Source organism: Drosophila grimshawi, unplaced genomic scaffold (genome assembly GCF_018153295.1).
Source record: "Drosophila grimshawi isolate 15287-2541.00 unplaced genomic scaffold, ASM1815329v1 contig_848, whole genome shotgun sequence".
Classification (NCBI taxonomy): domain Eukaryota; kingdom Metazoa; phylum Arthropoda; class Insecta; order Diptera; family Drosophilidae; genus Drosophila; species Drosophila grimshawi.
The window spans coordinates 9,735,341-9,752,088 of NW_025063692.1; the positions used below are offsets into that span (position 1 = coordinate 9,735,341).

Here is a 16,748-nt window from a genome sequence, read left to right on the forward strand (position 1 = left end):
GCTGCAGCGCTGCAACAACGCTGCCGCTGACAATGCACTGACAGAAGTGACAGTAATGACCTTGGGCAGCAAAAACGCCATAGCCGCAGCCACGGCACAGATTCTCATAGATCGCCTCGCGCCGAAAATATTTGCGCAGCTGCTGCTGCTGCTGCGTTGTTGTTGGTAAATTTTCATAGATGTGATGCTGCTGCTGCTGACGACAGCGCTTGTTGCGCTGCTGCTGCTGCTGCAGCTGCGTTGCTTCATTCTGATTGGAAATGTTGTGTTTGTTGTTATTGTCGCTTAATTCGCTGTTGTTTCGTTTGCTGCTTTTCATTTCCACTTGTTGCTGCATTTCTCATTCGCTCTTTCTCTCTCTCTCTCTCTTTATCTACCACACGCGTTTATCGCACTGTTTGTTTTTATTATATTGCTGCGTCAAAAAAAAAAAATAAAAAACAGTTTTCATTTCATTTCAATTTATCTGTTAGGCGCTTTTAATTGATGCGAGTCAACTGTCAAATAGCCGCTCTCGCTCTCTTCTCTGCGCTCTCTTCTCTTCTCTCGCTCTCCCATGCACACATGCACGCACGCGCCTATTATCTTAGTTAACCCTTTCTCTGTCACACTCACACAGCCAGACATAGGCGGCGATCATGTGAGTGACATTGCACTCTACACTTAGTGTGTCAAAATGTTCAGATTCTAGCTCTCCGCACTTAACCCTTAAGCTGACGCACCCAGTTGATGCGACCGACCGCAGTAGACAAATATTTGGTTTATCATTGAATTGCTTACACGAAATTTACCAAACTATACAGTACACAAAGAAATATTTAGGCATAACATACAAAATTGTTTTGTTCCTTATCACTTTAAACATTTCTATCGCAAACAGTTATTTGTATTTGCACATATAGTAAAATTTAGCAGCAGCTATAAGGGTTAATGTCAACAGTTAAAACTTTTCGAGCTCGCCTTCTATGCATGTTTGTGTGTGTGTGTGTGTGTGTGTGTATTACATACTTCTCGACTTGTGTTTGCCTGTTTATCTTGAAGGCAAGGCGATGAGTCAGAGCGGACAACGGCCAGCAAACCATGTCGAGATGTTGGGCCCCCCCTCCCAACACTCCGTTGTGGCCTACGGGGGTCGAGGGGTCTCGGCCAGGGGCTCGACAGGGCGTCTCATTCAACGACTCAAATTAAATGCGCCGACAGTGCGCAACAGCGCGGAGACCCTTGAGATAAACGGCGCGACTGAGAAACTGGTTAACTCTGCCTTGCGTTGCGTAAGCAATCGCTTAGTTCTTTCTCTCTCTCCCTCTCTCTCTCACGCATTGTCGGTCTCTTTATTGGCCTCACCTACGCGTCACAGGTGCCGCCGTTCTAGGCTCTGGAATGTGGACGAGCAACGAGCTACCTGTTAACGTGCCAGTGAAAAGGGAAATAGGAAAAGGGAGTCTTGAAACCTGCTGTTCAGTTTGAGTTATCAATTCGTTGAATCCATTCAATAAGCGAGAAAAGGATAGAGAGAGAGAGAGAGACAGACATATGTAGAATAGTTAAAATGCAAACTGAACTGGAAATATGCAATATACAATAATACAATAATATACTGTATATTGGGAGGAAAAAAAACAAGATTTGCATGTGTACAGTTATCACTTTGAGCGGATCACTTGAGATTTTTTTGTTAATAATTGTATATGTATATCTTCAGTATTGATTGCTTGTATTTCCGTTTTTACATATATATATATATATCTATATATATATATCATATTGGGTAATAAATTAGCAAATGCTCAGGCGATAAGTAATAAAACAATTGAGCCATAAACATCGATTGTTACGAGATGCCAACTGTAAGTCAAGTTGACTTAAAGATAAGAGTATTATTATATAGTATTGTCTGCTTAGTGGTATTATCTTTTTTATAGAGAAATAACTGGATATGAAATGGTATACGTATATATATATATATGCATATATAAATATTATAAATAATTTAAATATATTTTGTATGACGGTTTGCCAATCCAACTGAATGTGAATCTTAAAAAATAGATATATATATAAATATTATATATATATGCATATATATTTCAATATCCGTTGTTTTTTAAGCATCGCTCTAACTGACAAAGCACAAATTAAAGATCGCATTGCATTTTAGCCTGGTTTGCTTCGAGCATCTTGCATACTTTTAGGCTGCAGCGGGTCAAGCACGGCTTGAACCTTTCTTGTGGATGGCATATCATATCATATCAAAGACCCGGGCTCCTTACGCCGAGCCAACGACTTGTTAATGATACCAACAATATATATATACGCATAAAGATATACATTTATATTGGCCAGAGTGCTGATTGAGCCTGGCAGCAAAAACTATCGCTTATCGCAAACAGAAGCCGCTCTCGAATTGACCCCGTTCTGCTCAAGAGAGAGAGAGATAGAGGGAGAGAGAGAGAGAGAGAGAGAGAGACTTACGACTGATACAATTGAATTGCCTATGACAGTGAATCATTCATATATTCCATATATGTTGTGTTTGAATACGTGTTTGGATTCACATGTAAAACGGGGCTTGGTTCCCATCTACTCGTATCCATTGATGTATGTACATATACATATATATATATATATATATATAGATGCCATATATGTATGTACTTGTACTTATAAGCACATAACGCTCTCCGATCTTTTGCGGCATTAGACAGCGACAGCTTAATTGATTTAAATACACATACCCATACACAAATGTTTATATATATATATATATATATATATATATGTGTGTATATATATGCAAATAAATGTACTTGAACAATCGCGCGATTCACAGCAATATGAAATGAAATCGAATCGAATTAAATGTCGTCATTCGGCATTCGTCGCTGTAATTTCCTTCACAAACACACACATTTTGAAACAAATAAAAAAAACAAAACAAACAATTTGCAACAAAAAAAGCAATATCAAAATTGATAACAAAAAACAAAAAATGTGCATTTAAGGAAATTGTATTCAAATTGGAACGCGCCCGGTTTGCAGTTAGATTTTCGAGTCTCGTTTTTATCTATTTGGTTTTTTTTTTTATTGGTTTGGAAAGTTTGGTTCGGATCCCGGTCTCCCGGTTTGTACTGAGGTCCAGCTGGGAGCGCGACGCGTTCGCGAATTTAACACAATATCAACTAAACTGAACTGAACTGAACTGAACTGAAATTGTTGAAGGCAAGATGCCGCAGCGCATTTTCTTGGGTGGCAATCGTCGCTGCCCGACGCCGCCGCTGCAGATGCCAGCGCTGACGCCGACGCCAATGCTAACGCAGACGCCGACCCGGTCACCAAGCGGACGCTGCCAAAACACCAGACGACAAAATAATTAAATATAATCGAATCGAAAAGAGGAAGAAGTAGAAGTAGCGACCTGACCCACACTATATATATATATATATATATATATATAAGAAATGCAGATCTTAAAGCTGCTTCAAGTTTATTATACATTTTTTGGTGCAAAAGTATGCAACAGGCAACAGGCAAAATGCAACAGGAAAGCATATCCGTGCCCGTAAAGTATATATATATATATATCAGATCTAGATCAGCTTCAAGAGCTGGAGACTTTGAATTTGCTGACCACACGCAGTTCAAGTTTATATCATTTTATCGATAACTGCACTCGTTTTGCAAATATCGATACATATCGATTTCCGATAACAATTCAAGATAAATTTGTATCGATTTTACTTTGCAGATGGCAGTGTTGAAAGTGCAAGCATTGGATGAGAATCGAATAAGAAACGCAGATTTTCAAAATATATTTTCATTTAAAAAAATATATATATATATATATCAAACTAGCTGATTGCAGTCGAGGCCTCCCGACTATATATTGATATAAATTAATTGAACACAATACTGAAAAATCGACAAGTTAAATTCATGTTGCACAGTGTAAGCAACAGATCCACATGGGGAGGCACAACTCAAAAGCCAAATGTGTGTAATCAACGTGGACAACATGTGTCTGTCTGTGTCTGTCTGTGTGTGTGTGTGTGTGTGTGTTTGTGGATGAGTGTGTTGGGGGGAGGGTGTGGGGAGGGGTGGTGTAAAGGGGTGTGGCAGCGACAAAGACGCTTTTTATGCTCAACGCCCGTTGCCTAATTAAGCATATCGCAACTGCGGGCGATTGGGTGTGGACGTTCAATTGCCAATGCCAGCAGGGCTTACATGGACAGTGTGTGTTGGGGCAGTGAAAGGGATGAGGGGGGATGGGTTGTGTTTGGACATCATCACCTGCCCCCAAACCACAGAGCGTGTTATCATTCAATGGCGAGCGCCAATTTATGCAACGAAAGTGAATCGAAAATTAAAACGCATTTGTCTCGGCCAAAAATAAAAGAGAAAACAAAAAAAAAAAACACTGGCCAAGCCCAAAACATGACTGGGAACTGGGAGCGTTTGGGGGGGGTGGCTTTGTGCATGCATGGTGCATGCAACATATGGCAAAAGATCGGAAGAGGCAGTGGCAAAAGTTTATAACTGGAACGCAGCGCTAAGAGCTACACAAATAAACAGCAACAGAACCTGCACATTAAATGCAGCTGCATGACAACAACAACAACAACAACAGCAACAACAACTTGCAACAAGCAGGGGCATGTACATAACTACATACATATATATGTATAAGGAAGAATCGCGACGGCATCGCGACCGCTTGATCTTTGAACTAAATTAATTAAGCACAATGAACGCAATTGTTGTTGTTGTCGATGTTGCTGCTGTTGCCGTTGCCGTTGCTGTTGCCGTTGCTGTTGCCGTTGCTGTTGCTGCCGTTGCTATTGGCAGCAGCATCGCCTGCGCCCTAAGCAAATGTATCCAGCAGATACAACAGCTACAGCTACAGCTACAGATAATACCCTCACAGCTGAGTTTTATCAGTTAGTCAAAGCTGAACATATTAATAATAAGCTAGCCTTAAATTAATTTTATAAATTCTAGTTTATATTTTATAATAGATATTTCAATGCAGAATTTAATTAATCCTTTCCATTTGAAGGCATTAATTTGAAATTGATTTTTATGTTTAAAAGAGTATTCGAGTTGCGGCATGCAAACAATTAAAATTTTCCTATTTTATTTTCGCTTTCGATTTCCGTTTTTTCTGCGGGTTGCACAGTAGACAGGGGTGTTCCCGGGTGCCCAGTTACGCACACTTCCAGTTATCGTTTCTGTAATGAGTTGACTGCGACTGCGACTGCGACTGCAGCAGCGACTGCAGCAGCGACTGCGACTGCGACGTCGCGCCGCAGTCTGTGCTGATTTTCAATTGAGCGGCAAGAGTCAAGTAAGAATGTCTCTTGCCATTATGATTATTATTGTTGTGCCTCGCTCTTCAAATAAATTGTATTAAGCGAGGCAGCAGCAACAGCAGCAGCCGGGATCCACAGCCAGATATGCCCATTTAAGCAGAGAAAGAGAGAGAGAGAGAGAGAGAGAGAGAGAGAGAGAGAGAGAGAGAGAGAGAGAGAGAGAGATATCGGCTTGATAGCTTCAGTCTGCCAGCGCCTCAAATGAAACAGAAATTTAAATTTCTTCGATATGGCAAGCAGCATTTTGTTACACTGATAACAAAGCTAAACGGGTAGATCGATATCGATAAGTGCTGCCTACAAATCGATAAATGCAAAACGAAGAATTGGCATTTCTACCTCTATCATAAAGCTGGAGGCGAGTATCAACTTTAAAGTTTGAAATTGCTGGTGATCTTATTTGAAAACTTGGTCAAACTTGCACCAGAGATGAAGGGCAGATCGCTAGGAACCCATTCCTCAGATTGTTAAACAACATTTGTTGGCCAAACCCAAAAACTGGTGGGTTCTTTTTAACGCCTGCTAAATCTGGTAAAGCTGCTATTCCACTGGTATCAGAGAATTTCGCAATCGGCTACGCCCAACTGCAATGCTCATCTTGGTTCTGATTTGGTATGCTTTATGGACTCATGAGTCACCCAACGGTGCTATATATATATACATATACAAATATGAGTAAATGAGTTGATGTAAAAGAACTTACTTTTGTCAACCCCTCATTCAGAAATCATTTGCAGAACCTGTCAACAAACTGAGTACAATTGGGCTTTATTTATTGGTGATACTTAAGTATATATATAGAGCACCATGGAGACGATTTTCGTCGCCAAGCTTTTCATTATCTCTTCAAGGAAAATGCATGTAACAGTTTAGTCAGCGAGAAGCGAATCTCGCAACTGCGATAAGCTTCTCTCATGTGTAATCATATATATATATATGGTAAATATATGCACTTGCAGATGTATTATACTGAGAAAGTGGTTAGGGAAAGGCAGAACTATAAATGCCCATGCACAGAGAGAAATAAATGTATTTTATAAACAATAATTCAAGAATTGTTCACTCCAAAATGGCAAATCTTATGTTTAATCACAAATCAAAAATGTCTTCATTTAGGAATAGAAGGAAACAATTCTTGGCTCTTTTTGCTCTGTTCTGATACGATTTATACTTTAGTCGGAAATATGGAATGGATTCAAGACATATTCCATCTAATGAACAATATAACTTTATATTTATTTGTGTTTTTTATTTATTTATTCTTATAATGATTCAGATTGTGGCTTAAATTTTATTTAATATTTTAAAATTTAAAAATTATTAAAATATATGATTAATTGGCGTTATGTGTCTATATAAATGTCTGACTATATATATTAATAATAATAAATATCTACTGATAAATGTATGTGGCATGTAAATCAATAATGTTGCTCTTGTTTTGTTCTATATTGGATTATTATTATTAGTTCCGACTTGCCACAAAGAAGGGCAAGACCAACATATTTCAATTTATATATATATATATATATATATATTGATAGCTCTGTGTGTGTAATGGCAACTCAAGTGTCAATCAAGCTGCTTCTTGTGTTGCATTAACAAAGAAAACAAGAGACAAATGCCAGCTTTGGCAGACGTCGAAGATTAAATACCCTTGCAGATATCGAAATATCTGCAATATCGAAACTCTAGTTCCGAATTTGAGTACTTTGCTTTATTAATAATTTAATATTTATGTTGTTATATATAGGCATATATGATATAGTAGGCTGATTCGATCGCACGTCGAGTTCTGAGTGACCCAAGTAAAAAAGACAGAAAGATTGACAGAGTCAAGCTGACGCTGATCAAGAATATATATAAATATATATATACATGTGTATATACTCTATAGGGTCATCGAAGACTGCATCAATGCGTTACACAGTTCATGACAAAATGATCAGAGCCTCTGCAAAGGGTATCAGAAAAAGCGAAATTTCTGAGCAGGCTAATCAGAACGAGAAAATGAACTGCACACATAAAGTCAATTGGACAGATGCGTGTGAATATGCATATATATGCATATATACATATATGCACTTATGAATGTATCTATGTATCTATGTATGTATGCATGCCAATGTTTGCTTGCAACTCAATGCAAACGGATGACAAAATTACGCGCATAACTTTTCAAATTGCATTAAAGTCAACTGCGACGGCGACGGCGACGGCGACGGCGACTGCAAACGAAGTTGATAAAACTATGGCAGATGCTGCAGCTGCTGCTGCTGCTGTTGCTGGTGCTGCTGCTGTTGCTGTTGCTGGTGGGCACTGTGCAATGCTTGCTATCTGCTCGAAATGCACATTTCAATGGGATTCAATTGCTAGTTGCTGGCGGCAAAAAACGCGGGCAAAACGCGTGCGCGCAGCACGTCAACTGGCAAATGCGATTAGTCATACACACAGAACACAACACACACACAACACACACACACACACACACACACACACACACACACACACACACACAACACACACACACAGAACACAACACACACACAACACACACACACACACAACACACACACACACACAACACACACACACACAACAGCAACGCGAAAGCAAAGCAAAACACGCAATGCGAAACATGCGCAATGCATTTTCATGTTGCATCAGTGCACAGCACAAATGTGATGGGTGGTGCGGGTGGGTGGTGCACCACAGCACCACACCACACATGTACTGTGTGGTGCAGCACCACAGCACAACACAACACAACACAACAGAAGGACAACACCACACACAATGCAAGCCCACTGTGCGGTTGGGCGCTTCTATGCAATCAATTTTTGGTTTTATTTTCTATTTCTATTGCACAAACTTCCGAAATGAAGTTGATTTATTTTATTTAATTGCATTCGAACGTCATTTATCATATTATATATACATATATATATATATATATATATTGCAACTTTTCTCGAGTGTTGACAAATTTCAATACATAACAGTTATGCAAAAAGTGACAGCCAATTAAGACACCTTTCCGCATCTGTCGCAGTATGCGGCAGGTGTTGCACAAATTAACAGCAAATTGTTGCAGTAACTGAACTTAGATTGCATCCAGCCCACAACGAATGCTTATTGGAAATGTAACAAGCGGATTGTTTCTATATATAGTAATGTATACTATAAGATATAGTCATCTGATACTGATAATTCTTATGCCATAAATGTTGTAACTGTTGTAACTAGCTGGGTAATCTGTGTAGTGGAAGTGATCTTTCATCAGAATATATCTACTCGACTCGATAAATAACTATAGATATACGAGTATGTACCCACTTTGATCAGAGACGACTCCTTCACATAGATAAAAGGATTAGTTTAGTTTTGATAAGGATATAAGGATACTTGGTGATATTTAAGTAGCTAAATTGTATTATTATTAATATTGCTATATTCATTATTATTCATATTATTAATATAATTATTTGTTATCTATACTCTGGCTAAGACTGAAAGCCATCTCGGTATGCTGTTAACCGAATGATCCGTTAACTTGGCCCGTTTGACAGCCTATTGAGAATATCAGGTTCTGAGATGGTTCCCACAAAAAACAATCAATTTGCTGTCGAAATGCATTAAAATTGAATTTGCATTGAGAGATAATTTGGAAAACGCTTCGTTTTCGGAACAATACGCAGCTTTGGAGCGAAAACGTGTTTCGGTTTCGGTTTCACTTTCTCTCTTTCTCTCTTTGTCTCTCTCTCTCTCTCTCGCACGGCGGCTTCTATGCTAATTTTGTCGAGCACAACAGGCAATAGCACGACTTATAAAGAGCCAATAAAAAACGAGTCGAGGAAAGGCATGCAGTGAAATTTTCAACAGCTTTGGTATGCTATATATATATATATATATATATGTATATTTATATGTAAAACAAGTATCTTTATCTGACAGTTGGCAAAGAATATGCAGATAAGAAGCGACAACCAATTTCTGTAGCTTTATTTTGAATTTGTATTTGGTTTTTGCTTTTGGTCTAAAGTAGAAACGAATTCTTTGTGGGGAAAAGTCATCTTTTCAATGGACTTCCATTCGAATGGGAATGTAATGCATGAAATTACGCATTCTACACGCTTTTTAATTAGCTTGTGATTAAGACTGAACGATTTGATATAAGGATCTGATTCACTGCTGTAAATAAAATTACATGCTGACAATCACCAACTGGAACTGGAATATCCAAATGCATATTAGTGCTTATCACAGAAAATAACTTGACTACAAACATGTTACTTCAACAAGAAACCGCATTCCAATGCTAAATTTGAATGTGGCAAATGCTGATATAAATGATTGGTTTCGATGTGGTTTTTAAGCAGAGGAAGTTTAATCATTAATCACTAACCATTTAAATGCAGAGAAGAAGTAATAATTCTTAAAGGATTCTTTGCTTTCCAAGCAAACGAAGTCAATAAATCGATATTTATCGGAGACCAGTTATCGAAAGCACATATATATGGTTATCTACATTCAAGACATACATCGTCTAGCTTTAATAGTATCTGAGATCGGTGTTTTTGACCTTTGTCGTCCTCGTCAAGAATATACATATCGCAAATATCATCTATTTTTGCACAGCTTAATGATCTCTAATCTCTAATAGAGATTTATAAACAAGCCAGAAGAGCCATATTATCTTATTGTCAGAAGTTTATACTGTGCCCATTAAACATATATATCTATATATATATATATATATATATATTTATATAGTAAGTCGAACAGAGTTATCATGTGCCACAATCGTTCAATCTGGCAGCAGAAACTGTTTTTCAAAGCGGTACGAGAAGACACCATAAAGAGCACGACTTCAGATAAGAGAACATTTCGAGAAAACCCCATAGCTCACTAAACACATTCATATGCGAGGGTTGACTCAGAAGTATGCATTCTTTTAGACAAATGCTACTTATTGAAATTGAAATAAATTAAATCGAATCAAAAAGAATTCATTTGAATTTGCCAAATTTGTTTAGCGCAAAATGTTGTCTAAATTTAAACAGTTTGACCGTCTTTTGTGAAACCAAGCAATAAACTTAAAATTCAATAAAAATAATTAAATTTTCTTATAAAAGTCGACGCTCGAATTTTATACATAAAACTAAAAACGTAAGAAAGATATATATGTATATATATATTTTATTAGTTATTTATTTATTTATATATATAAAGGAAGTATTTCGATCGCTCTTTGTATATCGAGTAGGGCTTAAAACATCTGTTGGTTTCTTGTTGTTGTACTCACCGTGGGACGGTTATATATATTTGTTGGAGCATTCAGATCGTACATGGAACTGGCTCGCTTCTTCGCCTCGATCACATTGAACATTTTTCTGGCATCCTGGCACTCGGCACAGTTGGCATCTGGTGGCTGTGGCTGTGGCAGTTTCACACTCAAAGTGGCCATGCCAGATACGCTTTTGTTGTTGTTAATGTTGTTGCTATTGTTGTTGTTATTGTTGATGTTGTTGTTGCTGGTGTGGTGGTTGTTGTTTTGTGTGTGAGTGTGTTTGCTATTCGAGGTAAAAACCTGCGAAATGCTGCGAAAGATGGTTCGATATCCCCTCTTGTTCTCCGAGTCACCAGCCATGGCCACAATCTCTTTTAGCAGATCTCAATGATCCTCAACAATTCACAGCAATTTGCTTTGCTGTTGTTATTGTTTGTTTGTTTATTTATTTATTTTTTTTTATTTTTTTTACTTTTTGATTATTATTTATTGTTGTTATGTATTACGTATTGAATACACCCACAAATATGCACAATCACATACAAATAATATATAGAAAACACTGACATGCTCACGAACAGCAGCTGCCAACTGTATAACTGTATATGTTGGCCTTTGTTTTTGGCTGTCAACTTGCCAACAGCAACACCAACACCAACACCAACACCAACGACACCTTCAAGACGACAACGATGACTGCGACTACGACTGCGACTGCGACAGCGACTGCAACTCAGCGGCAGCGTCTCTTTCAATTCTTATCGCCACAGTGCTTGATAAGCAGCGTAGTTATTAACGGTAGTTTATTTGTTTCGGCATTTGCAGTAAAATCAATATAAAAAAAAAACAACAACACTACTGGACATGCATGTAGAGCAAGCGTGTGTCGTAGTGATGGTGATGGTGGGCGCAAAGGTGGACGGAATCAGACTCGGACTGCTCGAACTTGTTCCAGGCGACCAACTAAAGAGCACTGCGAAAACTTCATAGGCGCCAGCCGACGTCGACGTCGACGTCGACACTCGCGTCACCGTTGTTTCTTATTTTTGGTTTTGTTTTTGTTTCTGTTTTTTTCAGCTATTTATTTGTATTTTTATTTTGTGTTGAATTCTGTTTTGTTTTGTGTTTCGCAGTCTTGTTCTTGTTGTTGTGAAGCGCTTCTAGTTGTACAGTGGTGCGATGTTGATTAATTTGCGACGGTCACCAGCTGTGTGCTTCTAAATGAACATCACTGTGTGTGTGTGTATGTGTGTGTGTGTGTGTGTGTGTGTGTGTGTGTGTGTGTGTATGTGTGTGATATCATCAGATTACATCTTGTGTTAAGATTAGATTAAATAGACAAAGAAACGTTTTTTCAGATGATGGCACAAGTACGTTTAAACTTTCTGAAACTTCCAGGATGATCTGTTTACAACATAGAATAATATTTTTAGTTAATCTAAAATCAAATATAATGTATTGGAAATTTTCGAAATTAGTAGTATTTCTTTTTCTTTAAAGATGATGTGAAAAACTCTAATTTATTATTCAATTGCTGTGAATGCAGATGGATTATATTTCTTTGCTTTCTTATCGCTGAAGAAAAAAAAATAAGATGTGAAAAACTTGAAATATTGTATTATTCAGCAGTGTTGAAAAACGAATCGTTTTGTCAAACCATAAATTCCTAAACAAATAAAATTAACCAGGCCGCGCTTTGTTTGTTATGCTAAATTCTTGTCAAGCACAACGAGCGCAGATGTTTTCTTTCTGAATAGTCTCGAATATTAATTGAATAATAAACACAAAAAAGAAAAAGAAAAAAAGGAAATAAAAAAATACGCTTTCGTCGCAATAGCTTTAAGCTGGACCGTTTCTTAAATCGGCTTTCACCGCTCGATTACTGGGCGAGAGTGCAAATGAGTTGTGCACCACTGTGCCGTTAATGTTTTACACTTTGGCGGGTGTTTATCAAAGCCTACGGTTATTGCTGCCTATCGCATCGCACCCTTACGTCATGTGTATGTGTAAGTGTGCGCTTATGCATGTGTGTGTGTGTGTGTGTGAAGGTTTAAATTAATGTTGGGCACTTTGATTTGTTTTTGTTTCGTGCTTTTGTGCTTTTGCAGACCAGACCAGAGTGTGACCAGAGGCGCTTACTCATGTGGCTCAGCTGGCGCCTCAAGAATCTCAGTCAACGTTAGCCATGCACAATGTATGTATGTATGTATGTATGTATGTATGTATGTGTGTGTGTGACAATAGCCAATTGCAATTTGCAATTGCATTTCATAGTTTGCCGTTTGCCGTTCTCCGTTCGCGATTGTCGAGCACGTCACGTACGCGTTTTAATTAAATGCCACTGGGCCCGCTCTGCTGGAACTGTTGTGTGTGTGTGTGTGTGTGTGTGCGCCGCATCGAAAACGAAATCAAAGTAAACGAAGCGATAGACTATAGACGATATATGACTGACGACTAACGACTGACGATGGGCCACTTCCGGTTGACACACGACTAACCGTCTAAATAAAGCTGGCCCAAAAGCCAGCGGCAACAAAAATCCAAAATCTAAAAATCAACATCAAAACCAAAACACAACACACAAAGCAATACACATACATATGCATATGCATGTGTGTGTGTGTGTGCACATACATACATATATACAGAATAGATGTAACCAAAGCTGAAGAAAACGGGCAAACTGACAAAGCTGCCTAACCGAAGAGCGCTGGCAGAGCCAGAGGCAGAAGCAGAAGCAGAGCCACAGTCAGAGCCAGAGGCATAAGCAGAAGCAGAAGCAGAACGAACCCCGCCAACAAAGCGGCCCCCGCAAAAATACGGCAACGACGACCACACGATGACTTTTGAATAATATTTACATTTATTGTATGCACGTGTCTGTGTCTCTCTATGTGTGTGTGTGTGTGTGTGTGCCACAGTTTCAAGCTGACAACGAGGCAGCGGCCAAAAAGCGAGTTGCGTTTGTTAACGATGCGCAAAACAACGTCGAACAAAAGCTACAACTGCAGCAGCGTCTTGGGGTGGTTTGGGGGGGTTCTTTGGGTGGGGGAGACAAACCTAACGCAAAATATAAATAACGAAATTATAGCAGCAGCAGCAGAAGTTAGTTAGTTATAAACAATGCACATTAAAATGTGTGGCAGCAAAAAGCAACAAGAAAAATTGACTTAAGAAACGCGAGCAAAACGCGCGCGACTTTTGCACGCGTTATGCGAAAGCACTTCGAATTGCATTGGTGTTTGTGTGTCAACAGCGAATGCAAGTGTCACTCTCTCTCTCTCTCTCTCTCTCTCACTCACTCACTCACTCACTCACTCACTCTCTCTGTCTCTCTCTCTCTCTCTGTGTGGCAAATGCATTGAAAATGGGAGTCATTTGCAAATGTGGGTCATGCCACTTTAATATCTATCGGATGATGCCGGCTGGCTTTGGGCTGGCATTAAACTCAATAAAGTGAATACTTTTTTTTTTGATTCGATTGCACTTTATGAATATATGCAGAATTTTGTGTTATGGTTAAGTGCAAGTCTATTAAGCAAATCAATTGCATGCAATCATTTCTGCATTTATTTTAAATTTATTCAATTTACAATTAAATATTTAAAGATGCAATATTTATTTATACACAGAACTCGTCTCTAAATTTGTAGTTACAGATTTAAACTGCTTACACTTTTGGCTAGACTTTTCAGGCTATGAGAAATTGATTGGTAAATCACAACTGTTTTCATGGTCCGATCAACATGAGAGCTGTCATTAAATGTGCCGCAGAAGAAACCAGATTGTTGGTTGTTAACCAATTTCGTGGCAATCGTTCGAGGGTATTCAAAAAGTGATTTATACCCATTATTACAATAGTTAATAGTTGATGCAGCAGAACATATATCCACAATCATAATAGAAACCTAATCGCAGTACCCTAATAAATTATAGTCAGATTTTAGAGAATAGAAATCAGAAATCAGATCGAATCCCGTTTATTCAAGCAAAATGCAATATTTGATCGACATCATAACGAATACATAATATATATTTTTGCATTGGGCCTATCGCTAATCGATCAATCGATTTGTAAATGCCAGACTGATCTTTGATATATTGGATTGCCAATTGTTGGCTATAATGAGGTAATTCGGCTACGATAACGACGACCAGGAGTTGCAGCAATTGATGATCGATGTGGTGGACAGCAGTGGCACTGGTAACATGCAATTTGCCACATTCTGTGACGCTTTGCTCGCTGCGAAAGAGATTGGCAAATTGACAGAATCCCTGTTAAAATATATTTCAATTAAATTGAGTTGAAGGTAATCATTCGTGTTGGGCATGAATCAAAGCTATATATATGATATATATATATGTATTTATATATAGAGAGGGAGAGAGATATAGACTAGTTGGCGCTTTCGAGCAGAGTGAACGAGGAGGTTGCGCTGAGCGAGGCACGCAGCTGGCAGAGCTCCTCCAAGAGATCGCGAAAGAGCATCGGATTCACATTGACGCTGACCTTCATCAGGATGAACCAATCGCCGATGGTTAAATGGCTAAAGATGCGCTGCACATGCTCTTTGGTCATGAATCGCAACTGGCTGCGAATCATCAGTTCGCGCAGCGTCCGGCTGACCATCATGGTTAGGCGACAGAGCAGATTTAGGCCAGCGATGATCGCCATGAGGAGGAACCAGCACCAGAGGCACACAAAAATCTTCTCGTTGAGTATGTTCAGTGGCAATATGCACAGGTTGTCCATAATGCTGGCCGTGCCACTGGCACCATACTTGAGAACCTCGCACTTGGCTATCTTGGGAAAGACGAGCGACGACACCCGATTCCAGCGATCCCAGTCGTATAGCGGTATCGTTGCCAGTGCATGCATATACTTGCTCCAGAAACCATTCAGGAACACCTCCAGCACCAGTATGTTCACCACCTGTACACAACAAAAAGAATGATGGAATTGGAGGAGGACGATTTTGGAGGAGTTGGAGGAGGAGCAGCAGCAGCCAGAGGACTCACACTGATCGCAAAGTTGAGCAGCTCACAGAACACATATTTGGCCATGTAGCAATAGTGCATGTCCGCATAATCTGTGGTAAAATACTTGACCAACAGTCGCAGCCGAGTGTTATATGTCTGCTCGGAGAGCAGCGCCTCGCCCACCTCCGAGCACAGTTGCTTGAGCCGCTGACCCTCCCACACCTTCCACAGGCACGACGGAAAATAGAAGACGAACGATTGAAACAGCAGCAATATGATGACCCACTGATAGTAGCGCAAATAGACGCGCTGCGTCCTCCCATGTATCTCCGGCCCGACACCCTCCGCTATTAAGATGGCCCGTGCATACTCCTCATTATAGTTCGCCCGTTGGCGCAGACTCATCCGTGATGATTTTGGTTGGGATGGGGATGGGGATGGCAGATCGATGATATTGTTATCCAGCTGAATGATGTAGGTGCCCATGGTCCAGCAATAGGATTGTATGAAATTAATGTTCTTCTCCTCGCTGATGCACTGGATGGGATCGCCAAAGTATTGTCGAGCCGATAGCAGCAGCGAGCAGGTCAACAGGATGACAACGGTGCACTTGGAGTGGATGGTGAAGACGGCATCGTAGATGCGTATCGATTTGAATTGTAGATATTTCGACAGTGGCTTTACGGCCGAATACATTTCTTGTGCCTCGGGAAAGAGTTCCTCAACGACTGTGTCCAATTCTCAACCCAAACTTGAAGCACTCCCTTCTTTTTTGTGTGTTTAATCTTATTGCTTTGCTGGATTCTTCCACTTGTTCTTCTCCTTCTACTTGCTATATATATTCTCTATTCCTAAGCACTTATTGCAGATTGTTGTTTGCTGTGATTGTTATTGCAGTTGAATTATGTTCGCACTCTTTCTTGCCGGCCTGAAAATAGCGATAAAAGTGAAATGTTGGTTGTCGCTCGGCTTTACACAGTTTTTAGTGCTATTCCTCATCATTACATGTACTGTTTTACATCTGATTCACATCAAAATATTTCGAATGTCAATTTTTGTTTTCTTTGCTGGTACGTCAGTTATCGATAGCCAATTTGACACATTTGACAAAT

General features: G+C 39.3%; 2 protein-coding genes across 2 annotated transcripts in view; both read right to left on the minus strand.

Moving 5' to 3' along the window:
* Positions 1-11,084, minus strand: part of LOC6565730 (ras guanine nucleotide exchange factor glfB) — a 28,201-nt gene extending 17,117 nt beyond the window's left edge. The window contains exon 1 of the mRNA XM_032738802.2: positions 10,672-11,084. Coding sequence (XP_032594693.2) covers positions 10,672-11,016 — 345 coding nt within the window. The 5' untranslated portion in view covers positions 11,017-11,084. The remainder of the gene's footprint in view (positions 1-10,671) is intronic.
* Positions 11,085-14,954: 3,870 nt separating this feature from the next.
* Positions 14,955-16,646, minus strand: LOC6565731 (innexin inx5). The gene is made up of 2 exons (XM_001992371.3): positions 15,676-16,646; positions 14,955-15,589 (listed from the first exon to the last, which is right to left on the minus strand). The coding sequence occupies exons 1-2, from the start codon at positions 16,330-16,332 to the stop codon at positions 15,053-15,055; spliced, it is 1,194 nt and encodes a 397-aa protein (XP_001992407.1). The 5' UTR covers positions 16,333-16,646; the 3' UTR covers positions 14,955-15,052.
* Positions 16,647-16,748: the final 102 nt, after the last annotated feature.

Bases quoted from the DNA above. Each gene is read 5' to 3' on its own strand.
- LOC6565731 (XM_001992371.3), bottom strand. From the start codon at position 16,332: ATGTATTCGGCCGTAAAGCCACTGTCGAAATATCTACAATTCAAATCG. The intron at 15,590-15,675 runs GTGAGTCCTCTG...TGTTGTGTACAG, and splicing joins TGCTCAACTTTGCGATCAGT to GTGGTGAACATACTGGTGCT.